This window comes from Rhinoraja longicauda, chromosome 4, assembly GCF_053455715.1.
Source record: "Rhinoraja longicauda isolate Sanriku21f chromosome 4, sRhiLon1.1, whole genome shotgun sequence".
Classification (NCBI taxonomy): domain Eukaryota; kingdom Metazoa; phylum Chordata; class Chondrichthyes; order Rajiformes; family Arhynchobatidae; genus Rhinoraja; species Rhinoraja longicauda.
This window is the reverse complement of record NC_135956.1, coordinates 23,476,783-23,496,013: the sequence shown is the minus strand read 5'-3', so window position 1 is coordinate 23,496,013 and position 19,231 is coordinate 23,476,783. Positions and strand designations below refer to the sequence as shown.

General features: G+C 41.4%; 1 protein-coding gene across 1 annotated transcript in view; it reads left to right on the top strand.

Moving 5' to 3' along the window:
- The window catches only part of prkdc (protein kinase, DNA-activated, catalytic subunit), a 185,578-nt gene that overhangs the window by 13,822 nt on the left and 152,525 nt on the right, over positions 1-19,231 (top strand). The window contains exons 11-17 of the mRNA XM_078397370.1: positions 3,769-3,915; positions 5,559-5,723; positions 6,599-6,767; positions 7,425-7,474; positions 11,524-11,670; positions 13,778-13,930; positions 14,871-14,986. Of these exons, the coding sequence (XP_078253496.1) occupies positions 3,769-3,915; positions 5,559-5,723; positions 6,599-6,767; positions 7,425-7,474; positions 11,524-11,670; positions 13,778-13,930; positions 14,871-14,986 (947 nt within the window). The remainder of the gene's footprint in view (positions 1-3,768; positions 3,916-5,558; positions 5,724-6,598; positions 6,768-7,424; positions 7,475-11,523; positions 11,671-13,777; positions 13,931-14,870; positions 14,987-19,231) is intronic.

Genomic DNA, 19,231 nt, shown 5'->3' with positions numbered 1-19,231 from the left:
TTATCTCCACCTACCTCGACTCCATCCTATCCCCCCTGGTTAAATCCCTCCCCGCCTACGTCCAAGACACCTCACACGCTCTCCATCTCCTCGATAACTTCCGGTTCCCAGGCCCCCACTCCCTCATCTTTACCATGGATGTCCAGTTACTCTACACTTCCATCCCCCACAAGGATGGTCTCGAAGACCTCCGTTTCTTCCTCAACCGCAGAACCAGCCAATCCCCATCTACCAACACTCTCCTCTGCCTAGCAGAGCTGGTTCTTACCCTCAACAACTTCTCCTTTGACTCCCCCCACTTCCTCCAAACCAGAGGCGTAGCTATGGGCCCTAGCTACGCCTGCCTCTTTGTCGGGAACGTCGAACAATCCCTGTTCCGGGCGTACACCGGCCCCATCCCCGAACTCTACCTCCGCTACATCGACGACTGCATTGGTGCTACCTCTTGTACCCATGCAGAACTCACTAACCATACACTTCACCTCCAATTTCCATCCTGCCCTTAAATATACCTGGAATATCTCCGACATCTCCCTCCCGTTTCTGGACCTCACCATCTCCATCACAGGAGACAGACTAGTGACGGACATTTACTATAAACCCACTGACTCGCACAGCTATCTGGACTACACTTCTTCCCACCTGGTCCCCTGCAAAAAATCTATCCCGTACTCCCAATTCCTCCGTCTACGCCGCATCTGCGCCCGGGATGAGGTGTTTCACACTAGGGCTGCAGAGATGTCCTCGTTCTTCAGGAAACGGGGCTTCCCCTCCTCCATTATAGATGAGGGTCTCTTCTACATCCCGCAGCTCCGCTCTTGCTCCCCCTCCCCCCACTCGCAACAAGGACAGAATCCCCCTCGTTCTCACCTTCCACCCCACCAGCCAGCGGATCCAACAAATCATCCACCAACATTTCCGTCACCTACAACGGGACCCCACCCCTCCCCTCTCTGCGTTCTGCAGAGACCGTTCCCTCCGTAACTCCCTGGTCCACTCGTCCCTTCCTACCCAAACCACCCCAACCCCGGGCACTATCCCCTGCAACCGCACGAGATGCAACACCTGTCCCTTTACCTCCCCCCTCAACTCCATCCAAGGACCCAAACAGTCTTTCCAGGTGAGACAAAGGTTCTCCTGCACCTCCTCCAACCTCATCTATTGCATCCACTGCTCTAGATGTCAACTTATCTACATCGGCGAAACCAAGCGCAGGCTCGGCGATCGCTTCGCTGAACACCTGCGCTCGGTCCGCATTAACCAAACTGATCTCCCGGTGGCCGAGCACTTCAACTCCCCCTCCCATTCCCAGTCTGACCTTTCTGTCATGGGCCTCCTCCAGTGCCATAGTGAGGCCCACCGGAAATTGGAGGAACAGCACCTCATATTTCGCCTGGGCAGTTTGCAGCCCAGTGGTATGAACATCGACTTCTCCAACTTTAGATAGTTCCTCTGTCCCTCCCGTCCCCTCCTCCTTCCCAGGTCTCCTTCTATCTTCCTGTCTCCACCTATATCCTTCCTTTGTCCCGCCCCCCTGACATCAGCCTGAAGAAGGGTCTCGACCCGAAACCTCACCCATTCCATCTCTCACGAGATGCTGCCTGACCTGCTGAGTTACTCCAGCATTTTGTGAATAAATACCTTCGATTTGTACCAGCATCTGCAGTTATCTTCTTATATTAAAATATAGCATGTGCTCACAGATAGTCAAGGCAAATGTTGGTCCCTTGAAGACAGAAGCAGGGGAATTTATTATGGGGAACAAGGAAATGGCAGACGAGTTGAACCGGTACTTTGGATCTGTCATCACTAAGGAAGATACAAACAATCTCCCAGATGTTCTAGTGGCCAGAGATCCTAGGGTGACGGAGGAACTGAAGGAAATTCACATTAGGCAGGAAATGGTGTGGATAGACTGATGGGACTGAAGGCTGATAAATCCCCAGGGCCTGATGGTCTGCATCCCAGGGTACATAAGGAGGTGGCTCTAGAAATCGTGGACGCATTGGTGATCATTTTCCAATGTTCTATAGATTCAGGATCAGTTCCCGTGGATTGGAGGGTAGCTAATGTTATCCCACTTTTTAAGAAAGGAGGGAGAGAGAAAACGGGAAATTATAGACCAGTTAGTCTGACATCAGTGATGGGGAAGATGCTGGAGTCAATTATAAAAGACGAAATTGCGGAGCATTTGGATAGCAGTAACAGGATCGTTCCGAGTCAGCATGGATTTACGAAGGGGAAATCATGCTTGACTAATCTTCTGGAATTTTTTGAGGATGTAACTAAGAAAATTGACAGGGGAGAGCCAGTGGATGTGGTGTACCTCGACTTTCAGAAAGCCTTCGACAAGGTCCCACATAGGAGATTAGTGGGAAAATTTGGAGCACATGGTATTGGGGGTAGGGTACTGACATGGATAGAAAATTGGTTGCCAGACAGAAAGCAAAGAGTGGGGATAAATGGGTCCCCATGATCAGCCATGATCACATTGAATGGTGGTGCTGACTCGAAGGGCCGAATGGCCTACTCCTGCACCTATTGTTTATTGTCTATTGACCATTGTCTATATTTATTTCAGCTCTCCTAGACACCAACTGTAATTCTTGGTTTTGTTTATGGTTTTATTGACCTGTATTGCTACTTCTGGTGCCTTGTTTATCACTTAGATATTTAGCAAAACTTAATTGTTCTTAATTTTAGTCTGTGGAACTGAACCACAGTCGTCTGTTGACCAGTTCAGTAGCCTGCAGTTGTTATGGCCTTATTGACCGTTTTAGTGACTGTAAGCTAAAGCTAAAATCCAACTTCTCTATCTAGCTACCTACTGTTATTTCCTAGGTATGTATGATCGATTTACCTACTCACTGAAATGCATCTTTTCCAAAATTACTAAAATTCCATTCATTTCAAGTTCTATTCAGATCTTTCCTTGGTGCATTATGAGAGTGCAGAAATTATTGATGTCGAAGCAATTCTGATTATTGAATTTAATGTTTTAATTGTTTATTTTAAAAGACGTTTATTTATTCAATTAGTATCAAAGCATCCAGGATCTTTATTGCTGTGTTGCAACCCATTAGTTGGCATGACTTTTCATATTGCCAGAAGTGTAAAATTGACGGTATTCAAATACCGTGAAAGTTGCACTCCCAAAAAAATCTTGGATTATAGAAAATTTCATCGTACAACCAATTGTGTCAATGGGGAAGGAAAGGCTAGAGGTTCGAGAGTTACAGACTCACGATTACAAATATATTTTTCCTGCAGGATTTTCAAAAGTAAAGATTTTATTTAAAGTTACAAGATTATTTCTGCAAGTTAAAAATATTAAAAGCTGTATGTTACATCATTAGAAGTGATGCTTGTCAATATCAATGACCACCTAAGGTGAAAATTGACAGATTATGTTCATAAGAGAGACAATGGTGTCTGATTACTGCGGGGAGGTTAAATACAGAATTTTTTCCTTTGACTTTTTTCCAATACAGTTTTTTTTTTTCCTTGTCAATTTCTTATAATTTTTAAGTGGCCCTCTCGTTCCTATTCGAAATTGCATTTTAACCAATTTGGCTCAAGTAATACAAATCTCAAATTAACTTTGCAGAGATTGAACATTTTGTTTGACTGCATAAATGTTAAGATGTACGATAAGGCCAACAATCTTAATTTACATTCAACATTGTTCTCGCAACTCTTTCAACTATTTCTGGATTGAAAGTACATAAACTTGTTAATTTGCATTCTTTTATCGTTTTCTGTACGCAGATTGCATTACAAGTGGCAAAGAATGCACATGTGCATAAAGATAAGTTGCATTACTTTATGCAACAATTTTATAACATAATCCGGAAAATGGAATCAAGCAATAAAGAGCTCTCCATTGCCATTCGAGGATATGGACTTTTTGCGGCTGTAAGTTTCATTCTTATAAATTGTTTTGTGAGCTATTCTTTTGGATTTATAAAGTACAGAAATAGGAGGAATATTTGTGCAAAAAAAACCCCCACATTTTCTAGTGTTTTCAAATTGTGTACTTTGATATCTTCTCTGCTGCTTTGACAATTTACATTGAATATATATATTCCAAAAGAACCAGGTCCAGTTGAGAATTTTAATGCAAATCAAGATTTGGAATGAAGTGGCTGAAAGGATGAAAGCCGATTAAACAGGGAATACTTGGGGGGGGGGGGGAAATGAAGGGCTTGGAAGAAAGAGCAGAGGGCTGAGGAGAAATTGGATAGCCATTTCAAGGAGGCACTTCAGCAAAGAGGGACAAAATGGCACCCTTTAGTACTTAAGAGTGTAACACATTACATCAGTGAATTTCATTTTGTGTCTATCCGTCTAACATACTAACTTGTCTGAGTCCCTGATCTTTAGTTTTCAATCCTCATTCTCATTATTTCTCTTTTGTAAACACATGAATCTGGATAAGAATAGTTCCTTGGCTCATTCTTCATGTCCTTCCACATATCAAAGCAAAAATTTGATCATCTATGTTAATCTTTTGTGTACCCAGAGGTGAATTAAGTTTGTTGCTTAATCTCTCACGATTTCCTTCTCTTTTTTTTAATGCTCTCTCTTTGGTTTACCTTATAGCTTCTTTAATTATTTTTGTTATCTCTCTTTGCTGTATTATTTCAACCATTGTCTATTTTCTTTCTACATTCCTTTACTCCCACACAACTAATCAGACGGAGAGGGTTGAATATATTGTGCAGATAATGTCTGCCAGGTAACAAGAAATGATGATAAATTGGTACAGAATATTAGTTCGACTATATTTATTTATGTATTCTTTGCAATCCTTACACCCCTTGAAACAAGGAACTCCAAAGACAATCAGTCTTCAGTCTGATATCAAGATTGAGAATTTAGTAATTAGGAGAAACGAGGTACAGGTATGGTTTCTGTTGAGATAAAAACAAAAGAGGGTATTCAGTAAAGGTATTTAAAACCATAAAGAGTTTTCATTTGGTAAATAGAGATATTTGGTTTTATTCTGATGGGGAATCTGTCACAGGGTGTCACTAACTTAACATCCTTATCGAGAAAATTTGGGACAGAGGTGAGGAGAAAGGTGTGCAGCAGATTACGTAGTACTAATGTTAAAGTCATAAAACTGGGCTGTACAGCTCAGCAGATGCATACTGCTGTTCGTTGGCATGATAGCACAAGTCATTTCTCATCCCAACCATTGCGAGTGCAGTCTAACCAAGAATAAGTTGTTACTGCAATGAAACAAGAATAAGTCAAAGACGATTGTACTTTCTAAGGAAAACTAATAAATATTTAAAAACAGATGCAGGACTAGAGGAAAAGGGTGGGGCAGTTTTATGGGATTTGGATTGTTTGTGTGGAAGAACCTGTACAGACAAAATGCAGAATGGTCCAATGGGCCAGAAATGTAACAAATTAACATTAAAGTGTTCTGCAATATATTTTGAAAGCACTGTATTTTAGTACTTGCTTTTTACCTTCTCAATGAACACACCAACATTAATTAATACATTCTAAATGTTAATTAATTTTATTTTTATTTTCTATGATTTTAGCCCTGTAAGGCTGTGAACTCACAACATGTTGACTTCATGTACATGGAATTGATCCAGCGTTGTAAACAGATGTATCTTACAGAGGCAGACACTGAAGATGACAATTTTTATCAGCTTCCCAGTTTTTTAGATTCCATTGCAAGTGTCATATTTCACATAGACAAAGTAAGTTTATATGGTGTTCTTTCAGAAACTTTCCGATCCATTCCATGCTTGTCTGGTTTTAGAGGGGTTTTTATTATCTTAATAAACTTAAAAGTTTTGGTTTTCATTTGCATCCAAAATTCTTTAAAATATGTGTAGGAAGGAACTGCAGATGCTGGTTTATACCTGCAGATGCTGGAGTAACTCAGCGAGTCAGGCAGCATCCCTGGAGAAAATAAATAGGAAGAGTTTGAAGAAGGATCTCAACCCAAAACATCATGTATTCTTTTTCTCCAGACATGCTGTCTGACCCGCTGAGTTACTCCAGCTTTTTGTGTTTATTTCAGGCTTTACAACAAGTTAATTTTAATAACAAGCAGTATTTATAGTACTTTCATGTACAACACCTAGTTAATTTCTCAAAATTAGTTTTTTTTTAAACTGTCTCCTATAACACTCCGGATGCAGTCCAAGAAGATGAACCAGTCTTGGTTTTTGTCACATCGTCTGTTTCCAGAATGCTGTTTCCACTGGCTTTGTTCACTCATAGCATGCCCAGCCATTATGTGCCATATTGAAGCACTGGTGCAGTACTGAAGATTGATAGAAGCCATAGTTTGACCAAAAATAAATTTATTGACAATTTATTAAATTGTCAATAAATTGGCCAATTTATTAACAAATTAGAAATGTATTTATTAAATCAATTTAGAAATGGATAAAATGCAAAGTTTTTTTAATGCCACAATTCTAAAACAATGTCATTAACATTAAATTGTAGTTATTCTTGGGGTAATAACATAGATCAAAAAGTTTTCTGCTTCAGCTATTTGAAATGAGTAATTCATTGAAAAATAAATAGTTTACCTCAATTACTGCAATTCTCTCTTCTTCAGATCCCTGGAGTTTATACTTCGGTGTTAGAACGTCTAATAGTGGTTCAGATGGATGGCTTCCCACAATATAGTACAAAGATGCAACCAGTTTGTTGTCATTCGATTGTTAAACTCTTCATTGCTCTGGCTGGAAAAGGCCCTGTGCTGTGGAGTTTTATCAGCACTGTAGGTCAGTTTCAATCTTTGCACTACAACTATACTATTCCTGTATAGCAGAATATTCCCCAAAATTTGTGAATGCACAAAAGTACTAAAAGTGTATTTAGCTCTTTAACGTGTTGCTAACACGAGGGAAAACAATACACTGTGAACTGCTCCTATTTGAAATGTCTATTTTAAACGAGATGAACAAAGATTAATGTCCTTTCGGTGTTTCAGTAAACGATTGTCCCTTTTGAAAGGCCAAACTTTTTGTGTACATTGGTTAAATCAATTTTTTGTGATTTTAAAAAAAATTAAAATGCTTTTACTAAAAAAGTACAAGCAAGTTTAATGTAATGCTTTACTGCTATTAGCTGCTATATTGTTTCCATTATTTTGGAGTTAAGTTTTTTTTCAATGTGCGGGAGGGAGGAAGGTTTGCTAGTTTGGATGTGGAGCAAGAAAAATGTAGCTTTTACAGAGGGAATATGACATTGCCAATGAAAAGAAAATAATAACTGCTGCCATTTGATGGCTTGGTAAACTGTCTAGAAAATATTAAATGTTAATGTAGGACAGTGTTCAAATTATTTTGGGGTAGACAATAATTGTACAAATTGGGATTAATTTGGTTCTTGCATTTATTGAGCTGATGATATAATATTTTTTTAAATTTGTGTTTCAGTGCATCAGGGTCTGATCCGTGTCTGTTCAAAGCCAGTTCTACTTCCATGGGTAAGATAAATTTGCATGATCTGCTCAGCTGAGCACTAAGCATTGATCATTGCACTAAAATCTTAATGTTGAATAATGGCTCGCTAGCATGAATCTAATTTCAGACAAGATAGAGGATTATTCCATAAATTTTTATTGGGTCATTGTTAAAATAACATGAAAAATAACTTCATTTGAAGTATTTACATATTAACAGCATAATTTCAGACACAATATCTTTAACATTTAAAATATATTATCAGTTTTCTCGACTGACAATGCTAAAATGATGTATCAGTTGGCCATGTGGCATTACACTTCATGTACTGGAAGCGTATCTTCTAATTTTCTCTGTGTTCCAAATAGCATGAACAGCAGAAGCTCTTCGGCTGCTGGTTCTGAACATTGGCTTCAACAACCTCAGATCTCTGCTGTCTCCCTGTCTTTTCAAATAGAACATTCCATTTGGATTCCATTGCATTGCTTTCATTTCATGGCTCTTTAACTTATTTTGCAAATGGTTGAGGTGACTTAAAAAGATATTTTTTGCTGCGTTTTACCCCCATCTGAAGGCAGTTGAAGCCATTAACAGCTGACTGTTTTGCTATTCATAGCGCCTGTACTTTTGAATCAGGACATTATGGACTCAACTACCATACTCGGGAACAGCTTCTTCCACTCTGTTATCAGGGTTCTGAATGGTCATTCCAACTGATTGTATCTATGTGTGGTATATCTGATCTGTTTGGAGAGCATGCAAAACAAATGTTTTCAGTACATAATAAACCTAATGTCCAGAGGTTTTAGGAGCAGAATTAGCCATTCGGCCTATCAAGTCTACTCCACCATTCAATCACGGCTGATCGATCTTTCCCTCACAACCCCATTCTCCTTCCTTCTCCCCATAACCCCTGACACCCTTACTAATCAAATTGAAAACATTGTGGATTCAAAGCTCCCCTCACCCTCCAAAGAATGGCAGGCATTCAAAAGCAGTGCTAGATTGGCAGAAGTGCCAGCATTCTGATGTCATCAAGATATTACCTGCCAATTCCAGCCGTATCAAAGCCCTTAGGAGATTCTTTGCAACTCTTGAAGATCCAAAGTCCTTGTCAATGTTGTTCTCTCTACATCACCAGAGATTGCTGTTATTGCTCGTTTTGTGTAGATTCTCTGAGCTTGGGGTCTGCATTTACACTGTCAACAAGGCTTCCCTTTCAGTAAAATAAATCAAAAATGCTGAGCTCACCAAAACAGACAGTATTTGTGAGAAATGGGGTTAACACATTGGGTTATTGATCTTTCAACAGCATGCTGCTGAATGGTTCTGATGAAATACCATTGCCTTGAAATGTTAACTGAATGAGTGAATCAGAGCGTACAGGAACTCATGATTTACCTTTTCTACAGATACTGGTAGTCTTTTTAGTATTTCCAGAATTTTCTGTTTCATTTCCAACATCCATTTGTTTTTTAAGTTTCTACATACCTATAACAAGGAGTTGGATAAATATTTTGGAATCATTAACGCACAATGATTCTGAAGGCTGGATAAAGTTGCTGCATTTAGGATAGTTTCAGGCTGCCTGAGAACTAACTGGTTGTACGGATGCATCATATTGATAATTGGAAGATCGAAGGAGTAAACCCTTGGATTCTGCGCCTTCATTCATCAAGATCATTGAATGTTTTTTTACCATAGTTAAATGTATCTAGTCTGTCATCAGATCTAAATTTTTCCCAGATCCCCTCTTTCCCTTAGTATCCATAAATCTGTTATCTCTGTAGTAACAGGATCGTTGCGAGCCAGCATGAATTTACGAAGGGGAAATCATGCTTGACTAATCTTCTGGAATTCTTTGAGGATGTAACTAGGAAAATTGACACGGGAAAGCTGGTGGATGTGTTGTACCTTGACTTTCAGAAAGCCTTCGACAAGGTTCCACATAGGAGATTAGTGGGCAAAATTAGAGCACATGGTATTGGAGGTAGGGTACTGACATGGATAAAACATTGGTTGACAGACAGAAAGGAAAGAGTGGGGATAAATGGGTCCCTTTCAGAATGGCAGGCAGTAACTAGTGGGGTACCGCAAGTTACGGTGCTGGGACCGCAGCTATTTACAATATACATTAATGACTTGGATGAAGGGATTAAAAGTACCATTGGCAAATTTGCAGATGATACAAAGCTGGGTGGTAGTGTGAACTGTGAGGAAGATGCTATGAGGTTGCAGGGTGACTTGTACAGGTTGTGTGAGTGGGCGGATGCATGGCAGATGAGTTTAATGTGGATAAATGTGAGGTTATCCACTTTGGTGGTAAGAATAGGAAGGCAGATTGTTATCTGAATGGTGTCAAGTTAGGAAAAGGGGACGTACAACGAGATCTGGGTGTCCTAGTGCATCAGTCACTGAAAGGAAGCATGCAGGTACAGCAGGCAGTGAAGAAAGCCAATGGAATGTTGGCCTTCATAACAAGGGGAGTTAAGTATAGGAGTAAAGAGGTCCTTCTGCAGTTGTACAGGGCCCTAGTAAGACCGCACCTGGAGTACTGTGTGCAGTTTTGGTCTACAAATTTGAGGAAGGATATTCTTACTATTGAGAGCGTGCAGCGTAGGTTTACGAGGTTAATTCCCGGAATGGCAGGACTGTCATATGTTGAAAGACTGGAGCGACTGGGCGTGTATACACTGGAATTTAGACGGATGAGAGGGGATCTTATCGAAACCTATTAGGGGTTGGACACGTTAGAGGCAGGAAACATGTTCCCAATGTTGGGGGAGTCCAGAACAAGGGGCCACAGTTTAAGAATAAGGGGTAGGCCATTTAAAACTGAGATGAGGAAAAACGTTTTCAGTCGGAGAATTGTGAATCTGTGGAATTCTCTGCCTCAGAATGCAGTGGAGGCCAATTCTCTGAATGCATTCAAGAGAGAGCTAGATAGAGCTCTTAAGGATAGCGGAGTCAGGGGGTATGGGGAGAAGGCAGGAACGGGGTACTGATTGAGAATGATCAGCCCTGATCACATTGAATGGTGATGCTGGCTCGAAGGGCCGAATGGCCTCCTCCTGCACCTATTGTCTATTGTCTGTTTTGAGTGAACTCAGAGACTGAGCCTCCATACCTCTGAGAGATGGAGAACTCTAAAGATTCATCATTCTCAGTGAAGAAACTTCACCTCATTTCAGCCCAAAATAGACTTCTTATTCTGAGCATGGCATATATTCTAGATTTCTCTCAGCGAAGGGAGACACCCTGTATTCACCATTATTTTGATGAGGCCAGAACTGTGCATGATATTCCAACACATATTCCAGCTTGAACTCAAATCCTAAAACCAATAGACATGGGAGTAGAATTTGGCAATTCAGCCAATCGAGTCTGCTCCGCCATTTGCTCTATTTTTCCCCTCGACCCCATTCTCCTGCCTTCTCACTGTAACCTTTGACACCCTTCGTGTCATAGTGATACAGTGTGGAAAGAGGCCCTTCGGCCCAACTTGCCCACATCGGCCAACAAAGTCCCAGCTACACTAGTCCCACTTGCCTGCGCTTGGTCCATATCCCTCCAAACTGTCCTACCATGCAACTGTCTAATTGTTTCTTAAACAATGGGATAGTCCCAGCCTCAACTACTTCCTCTGGCAGCTTGTTCCATACACCCACCATCCTTTGTGAGAAAAAGTTACCCCTCAGATTCAATAAAGAACCGATCAATCTGCTTTAAAAATATCCAACGACTTGGCCTCCACAGCCATCTGTGGCAATGAATTCCACAGAATCACCACCCTCTGGCTAAAGAAATTCCTCCTCACGTTCATTCTAAAGATGCATCACTTTATTCTGTGGCTGCACACTTAGTTGGTCCTTAGCTCTCCCACTACTGGGAACATCCCCTCGACAAGTTAATCCTCTAATAGTTGTATTTCATTTTATCTGCTGACCACTCTGTTATGAAAGCCCTGGACTTACAGTTTATCTTTTATGTGTCGTCTTTATTGAGCATATTTCCTTATTATGTGTTAGTTTATTGTATTGACCAGTGTTAATATAATCAATCAATTCTTTAGGAGGGAATTCAGAAGCTTGGACAAGGGTCAAATGCACAGCTGTCAGTTAGCAATGGTGGCAATGCAGCAAAAGGAAAATGGAGAGTTCCATCTTACAAAGATTATTTGGACTTATTCAGAATCCTGCTGGACTGTGAGAAAATGAAGGTAAGTCAAGTATACATTTACTAATAAAAGACCACAAAGTAACTCAGCGGGTCAGACAATGTCTCTGGAGAACATGGATAGGTGATGTTTTTTGTCTGATGTTTTTCAAAATAGAATACTTCATGATGAAGTCAACGATGATGAGGTACAGAATGGATAGTTAATGGCAATAAAAAAAATGTTTAGAATATTTTTTACTTACATTTATTCAAGAGCTAAATCTTTGTATTAAAATGTCCACCTTTTTGGTTGCAGTGAGCAAGAGTAATTCCCTTTTTGGGAATTTTATGTTCTGGGGATTGTATTGGTTAGGTCTTCAATTAATGCATTCCACTAGTATCCTTTACATTTCTGTCAAAGTTGGCAGATTGTCTTGACGGAACTTTGTTCTTCCAAACCCTCAACCCTAACTTCAGCTGTCTGTAAAGCCGAAGATTCTTCAAAGCCAATTTCATGTTGCCCCAACACAGATCTCCCAACCCTTTCGAATTTGGCGGAAGGTTTCCGCTTTCTTATTTCGTTTCTGCCATTCCGATTTCGCCTCACATTTTTCCGCAAAACACATGCCTCGCCGCTCGCTCCGCCCCGCGGCTCACCCGGCCTCACCTCGCAACTCACCGGGCCAGGCCTCGCTGCGTAGCGTGAGGCCCGTTGATGTTGAGAGGGGATGAAGTGTAGGAAAATAACTGCAGATACTGGTACAAATCGAATGTATTTATTTGCAAAATGCTGGAGTAACTCAGCAGGTCAGGCAGCATCTCAGGAGAGAAGGAATGGGTGACGTTTCGGATCGAGAAGAAGGGTCCGAAGAAGGGTCTAGACCCGAAACGTCACCCATTCCTTCTGTCCTGAGATGCTGCCTGACCTGCTGAGTTACTCCATCATTTTGTGAATAAATACATTTGAGAGGGGATGAGGTGGGTGAATGGAGGGGGGTTGGGGTGGAGGGAGTGGGGGTCGGGGGGAGGGGAGTGGGGATAGGGGGATGGAGAAAGGGAGTGGGAGGGGAGTGGAGGGGGGAGGGGGAGTGGAGGTGGGGGGAAGGAGGGGGAGGGTAGTGGGGGGACGACATGGACCATTGTGATTTGCTGTTGAAGACCACTGGAACAAGTATGTCTTCGATGAAATTAGGTATGTGCAGTTTTAAATGAATCTCTTCATAACTTAGTCATACATTTTATGACCATTGTTCTTTTATTCAATACCGAGAGAATTGGGATGTGTAAGGAAAAAGCAAAATAATTTAGAAAAAACAAAACAAAACAATGTTTTCTATGTGTTGTAAAATAACCTTTCTATAAACAATAGAATATACTCATGATAGGCCTGACATTGTACATGTAGTCCAAAAACTACAGACTGTTGGAAATAATAGTCGTTTTTCACACATGAATGTATGCGCATTTGGCGTGCATACTTTTTTTTGCTGAAAAGTTGCATTACGCCCCATATTGCATTACTGCCTGTCCGTGGGTGCGGGGGGAAGAGAGTGGAAGTTTTGTTGCCTTCCATCACAGCGAGGGGGTGTTTGGAGTCACTGTGATCGATGTTTGTGTTGGGGTCGTGTGTCCTGTGTTCTTTTCTTTTTTGCTGTGTCTTGTGACTGCTGAAATTTCGTTCGGTATTTATACCGAATGACAATAAAGTTCTGTTATACTGTTATATATAATGAATTTTGGTGTAAAATTCTAAATTTTGGACAACAAAATTATGAATTTGTAAAATCTAATGTTGGGAGGTCTGCCAACAGCTTCCTCACTCCTGGATGGGATGTAGGCAGAAGCCGGGTTTGGATTGGTGATCCAATCTTTTGTTGTCGCTAGCCTTCCGGGTTCATTCCAGTCTTCCCTGCTTTCATTTATATCAGTAATACTTTTGTTACTGTCTTTCATTAACTTTCTGGTGGTATCCTGTATGATAATTCCAGGTGGTCATGTAGAAACAAATAAGAAGAATTGCAGCAAAACTGCTGTTTCTTAAATTTTCAAGAAATTAGAAATATGACTTTTCTTCAAACAATTGTGATTAAAATTGTGATGTGTCATCCACTGCAAGCTGAAGGGATTAAATCTGTTGTGACAAACGTAATGTTCTATATATATTTAAGGTATCCGGATTGGTTGAGGAGACGTTACAGATAATTGAGTCTCCTCTGAAGTCATTAAATCGCCTGCTGTATGACGAGTTCATTAAATCGATGCTCAAAATTATTGACAAATTGGATCTGACTGTGGATAAGCAAAACCCGAATGAAGAAGTGGTATTATACTTTTTTTTCTCTCTTATCTGTTTGCTTATGACATGTTATCTGATTTTACATTTGGACACCTTAGAACTATTATCAATAGCCGTAGCCATATTTCTTTAATTTCTGTGTCCAAAGAGGAGCTTTATTTGTGTTGATCGCTGTGCATATTGAAGAAGTTCACCAATACCATATATACTGTATAACAGAGAGGAACACCTGCTTACAGTGATGCCTGCTTAGAATTAGCAGACCTCAGCTCATTCATCTGCACCACATACATGTTGAACTTTCCAGAGATTGGTGTCCAAGTGTTAATTAAACTAATTCCATGGAGAAAAAAGGATCTGCAGGTGCTGGTTTACAGAAGAAGACGCAGAGTGCTGGAGTAGCTCAGCGGTTCAGGCAGCATCTCAGGAGAACATGGATAGGTAGCGTTTCGGGGTCCTTCTTCAGACTCTCTGAAGAAGGATCCAGATCCTTCAGGCTCAGAGTCTGAAGGGTCCTGACCTGAAACATTACCTATCCATGTTCTCCTGAGATGCTGCCTGACCCACTGAGCTACTCCAGCACTCTATCTTCTTTAATTACATGGAGCCAGCAATTCTGTTAACATTGGACAGGTTAGATAGGAACTTCTATAACTTTTTGTGCTGTTTATAAATACACTGCAACTGAGCAGCAATGAGTTAATGCCCTGCAACACTGGTTCCTCAAGTTAACTTCACACCCCTTTCTAAAACGTGATGTGTCATTAATTTAGCAGTAATATAGGGAAAGTACATAGACAAACCCTCAAAAATATAAATCCCTAAAACTGAATTTTAATGTAATGAATACTTAACCAGTTAACTATAACAAGAAATTGTTCATTGATTAGCTTCAGAATCTAATTCAGAAATTGTTGACTAAAATGGTGAAGTTTATGTCACGATTGAAGCTCTCTGGTTTGCAGGGGTCGGGTGACATCGACAGCGGCATTGCCATTCCCACGTCTGACCCAGCAGCCAACATGCAGCCAACTAAACCAAAGGATTTTACTGCCTTCATCAATTTGGTTGAATTCTGTGGGTAAGTGTACAAATTGCTCAGAAATAGTTCAATGAGGCCATCTTAATTAATTTTGAATGAAAAATATTGCCGCATCTCTGCTCTGCAGTATCTTTATTCACAGCCGTGGACTTTGATTGCCATTGTATGTGAGTGTTTTGAAGTCTCCAGTTTTTAAGTAGAAACAAGGATGCTGGTTGACACAAAAGGACATAGGGTGTACGGGGTGATTGCTGGTTGGCGCAGACTCGTTGGGCCGAAGGGCCTGTTTCCCAGCTGTATCTCTAAAGTTTAAAGTCTAACGATACAAAATGCTGGAGTAACTCAGCGGGTAAGGCAGCATATTTGGAAAACATGGATAGGTGACTTTTCCGGTCAGGACTCTTCTTCAGACTATTTTAAATATATTTAAAATCAGTCGGTAGTTCTTTTGCTTGATTTTGTCGTGGTTACCGGTGTTCAAAATGAAGCAGATGACACGGAGAATTCTTCAAGAAGTTAAAAGCCTTTATTTGCAAACAACGGCTGGAACAATCAGGATGTCAACCATCTGACTGCCCACTTAGTACACCGGGCAGCCTATTTTTATAGGGTTATTCTAAACCTTATCTCCTTTGTATTACCTCATACCCACACTCCCTTTCTCCCACACTCCCTTTCTCCCACACTCCCTTTCTTCAGTCCTTCATTGCTTTGTAGTACCTGTTTGTCCCGCCACCATTAAATCCCATTTAGTAATATATCCTTATCTCAATGCTCACATCCCTTCATATTTCGCCTCCCTTATTTCCTGCTAGTCCATCCCTCACATCCATCCATCCCCCAAGGCCTATGTTTTTCCTTATCTCTTCTCTTGCCACCATTAAATCCTACTCATTGATGAATGTCCGCATCCCTTCGCATTCTGCTACCCTTATCATCAAGGCTAAAGCAAAGGAGTGTTATACAAAGGAGTGTTATGTTACAGAGACGTGTCAAGGGTACGGAATGTCTAGAGCGCCTTAATTAGTTACAGACAGGCGCCTAATGCCTAAGCAGTTACAAACCTTAAACAACAATGTATAAAATAATGCCGTAACAATGTCTAATGTATAAAATACTAGCAAATAATATCATGCATAAAATACTAGCAAATAATATCATGCATAAAATAATATTCTCCCATATTTCCCCCCTTTGAGACCTACACGGTCTCACAGAAAAAGAAAACCAAAAAACGCACATGCTGTTAACTCAAATCATAAATCCACTCTCAACCATTAGCCCCCCAACTTAGGATTTTATAAAGAACGTGCAGTTTGTCAGTGTTCTTCTTCCAACATGCTAACATCCTGGGTCACTCGGCCAAAAACCTACCCCCATATGTCTAGGGTAGGAAAAAAGACCCAGCTTCCCTTACAACTACGTTCTTAGTAATCTTCCAGAGTAAATTGCTCATCAGTATAGTATTCTATCGGAGAGATCTGTTTCTCTTGGAGGTGAAATTTGCCCGTATCCTGGAGCAACGGCAGCTGATTCGCAGTAGCTTTCACTAGAAGAGATTTAATACATGGAAAAACACAACACAGCACAATAGCAATTATAAGCAGGGTGATTCCGATAGTCACCCCGATTTTAAACAACCACGACCCCCATCCGCCTAGAATCTTTTCTAGCCAGCCAAAGAGTTGGTGCCCGTAACCTGCATTCTGTTTAACCTCTGAAGAGTCTAATCTTGATCAATGCGTATAATTGTGAGGGTCTGGTATAGCCAGTATTTGTTCCTTGGCTTTGGCGCATACGATACATTGTGATTGTTGCATAGTGTGTGCCGTGTACTGTGCCCACTTATACCAATCATTAGTGGTTGCTGTGCGCCATGCGACTAAGTTATGTGAGTCATCGCCATCCCTATCCTCAACGTTCCTTCGAACCCGCCTCTGTTCCCCTAACTCTTAACAGGGTAGTATTAGGACCAGTCTGGTTCCACCCAGTCCAAAGCTGTGAAATCGAGGGCTCCCAGATCTGATTTGGGAGAGGCACGGTCTGATTCGGGAGAAGCACTATTGTCCCCCACCCCGTTGCCCCTGTCCACATTGTCGCGAGGAGGACAGACGCCCACAACCTCATCTTTAACAACCTCAGAGTCACTAATGCCCCCAAAGACTTCCTTTATGATCTGGTCAATGCCTGATCCTTCCCCTGCGTTTTCGTTCTCACGCTCGCTTACCTCTTCTCCTGTATTTTCGTTCTCTTTCCCGTTTACCTCGAGGTCATTCACAGGTTGTGCCTGTGGGACAGTCCTTGTACAATGATTGAGATGGTACCACGTGGGCCGGCCCTCTACCTGAACAGCAGTCGGTGAGGCCTTGGTTACTGTGAACGGTCCTTCCCTTCTCGGCTCATTCCACCTTCGTCGAAAGGCTCGCACATAGACCTGATCTCCGGGTTTAATAGGTCCTTCTCCCTGGTCCGCCTCTGGCTCCTTTTGCTTTTCCTGTGTGTAAATAGACTTGTGTATCATAGTTAACTTGCATGTATTGTTTAAGTTCTACCTCTAATTGCTCCAAACTTGGTCCCTTGTAAGGACCTCTCCATTTGGGCATCAGCATGGGTCTGCCAGTGAGCATCTCATGTGGTGTTAAATGAGTTATTCGATTAGTTTGCATGCGACAGCTCATTAATGCCAATGGCAGGGCATCAATCCAATTTAACTTTGTAGTTGCGCAAATCTTGTTCAATTTAGCCTTCAATGTTCCATTAACTCTTTCTACCATGCCCTGAGATTGAGGGTGGTATACACACCCAAATCTTTGTTTCACTCTCAGGGCTTGCAGCACCAACTTAACTGTTTTTTTAATAAAAGCCGCTCCATTGTCGGAACTGATTTCGGTTGGTATGCCGAATCGTGGGATGACCTCATTTAGTCAGAAACTTGACTACAGTTCCTGCACCTAAATCCTTAGATGGTACTGCCTCCACCCATCTGCTAAATCTATCAATTACTACCAGCATATACCTTTTCCCTCGTACTTTTTTCAACATGTCCACATAGTCAATAACCAGGTGTCTAAATGGTCCTTCGGGCACAGGTATATGTCCTATAGGTGTTGCTATTCCCTTTCTAACATTGTTTTGAGCACATATCTCACATTGTGACAAAATGTAATCTACTGAAGCCTGTAGATAGGGTGACCAAAATCCATCTCTCTTTATCTTCCTTAACACCTCCCCCCTTGCACAGTGGTCTAGCCCATGCGCTTCTGAGATGAGAATGGTTAGCAGAGGTGTAGGTGCTACCAGTAAACCTTTGTCCGTATTCCACAGGCCCTCTGCATTCTGTTTGGCTCCCCTCTGTCTCCACATTGTTTGTTCAGCTAAAGTAGCCCTACCTTGCATCGTAACTATATCCTGTGTGGGTTGCAGGTTCAAATTTACCTGCGGGGCAATAATGGCTGATTGGCATCCAGATGCTTTTCTGGCTGCTTCGTCTGCGGCATGATTGCCCTTTGTGATCATGTCATTTCCATTTTTATGTGCCTGGCATTTAACGATAGCTAGTTTAGTCAGTGCCTTTATTAGATCTGAAATTTGCTGAAAATGCTGTATAGGGTCTCTATTGCTTTTCTTGAAGCCACGCTGCTTCCATACTGCCCCAAACAGGTGACAGACCCCATGTGCATATGTTGAATCTGTGTAAATGTCAGCTTTCTCACCCTCCATCATTTCACACGCTGTTGTTAAAGCCTTAATCTCTGCTAACTGGGCTGAGCAAGGTTGTGGGCAAGCTTCTAATCTGATTGTTTGAAAACCTGATTGGTCCTGCTGCACTACTGCAAATCCTGCATGATTGCCATCATAATCCCTATAGCATGAACCATCCACAAACAAAACTTTCTTGTCCTCATCATTCAGTGGTTCTGATTGTAAGTCCATCCTTAATTTAGAAAAAACATCGTTTCCCCAACACAATCATGGGGTTCCCCCTCATAGTCAAGCGGAACATAATCAGCTATGTTACTTGTGGTGCATCTTTGTATTGTAATGTCTGGGAATGTCAACAGCATTTGAAATGCTATTATTCTAGCCGGTGTTAATACAAACTTCCCCTTCTCCAACAGCTCTACTACTTTATGGTGTGTATATATAGTTACAGGATAGCCCAGTAGCCCTCCTGCCTGTTTGAAACGTACAAGTGAAAGATTCTCTCATAATTTGGCAGGGTCAGGGCTGGGGCTGACTGTAACTCTCGCTTAATGGTGTTAAAAGCTGTCTCTGCCTCCTCAT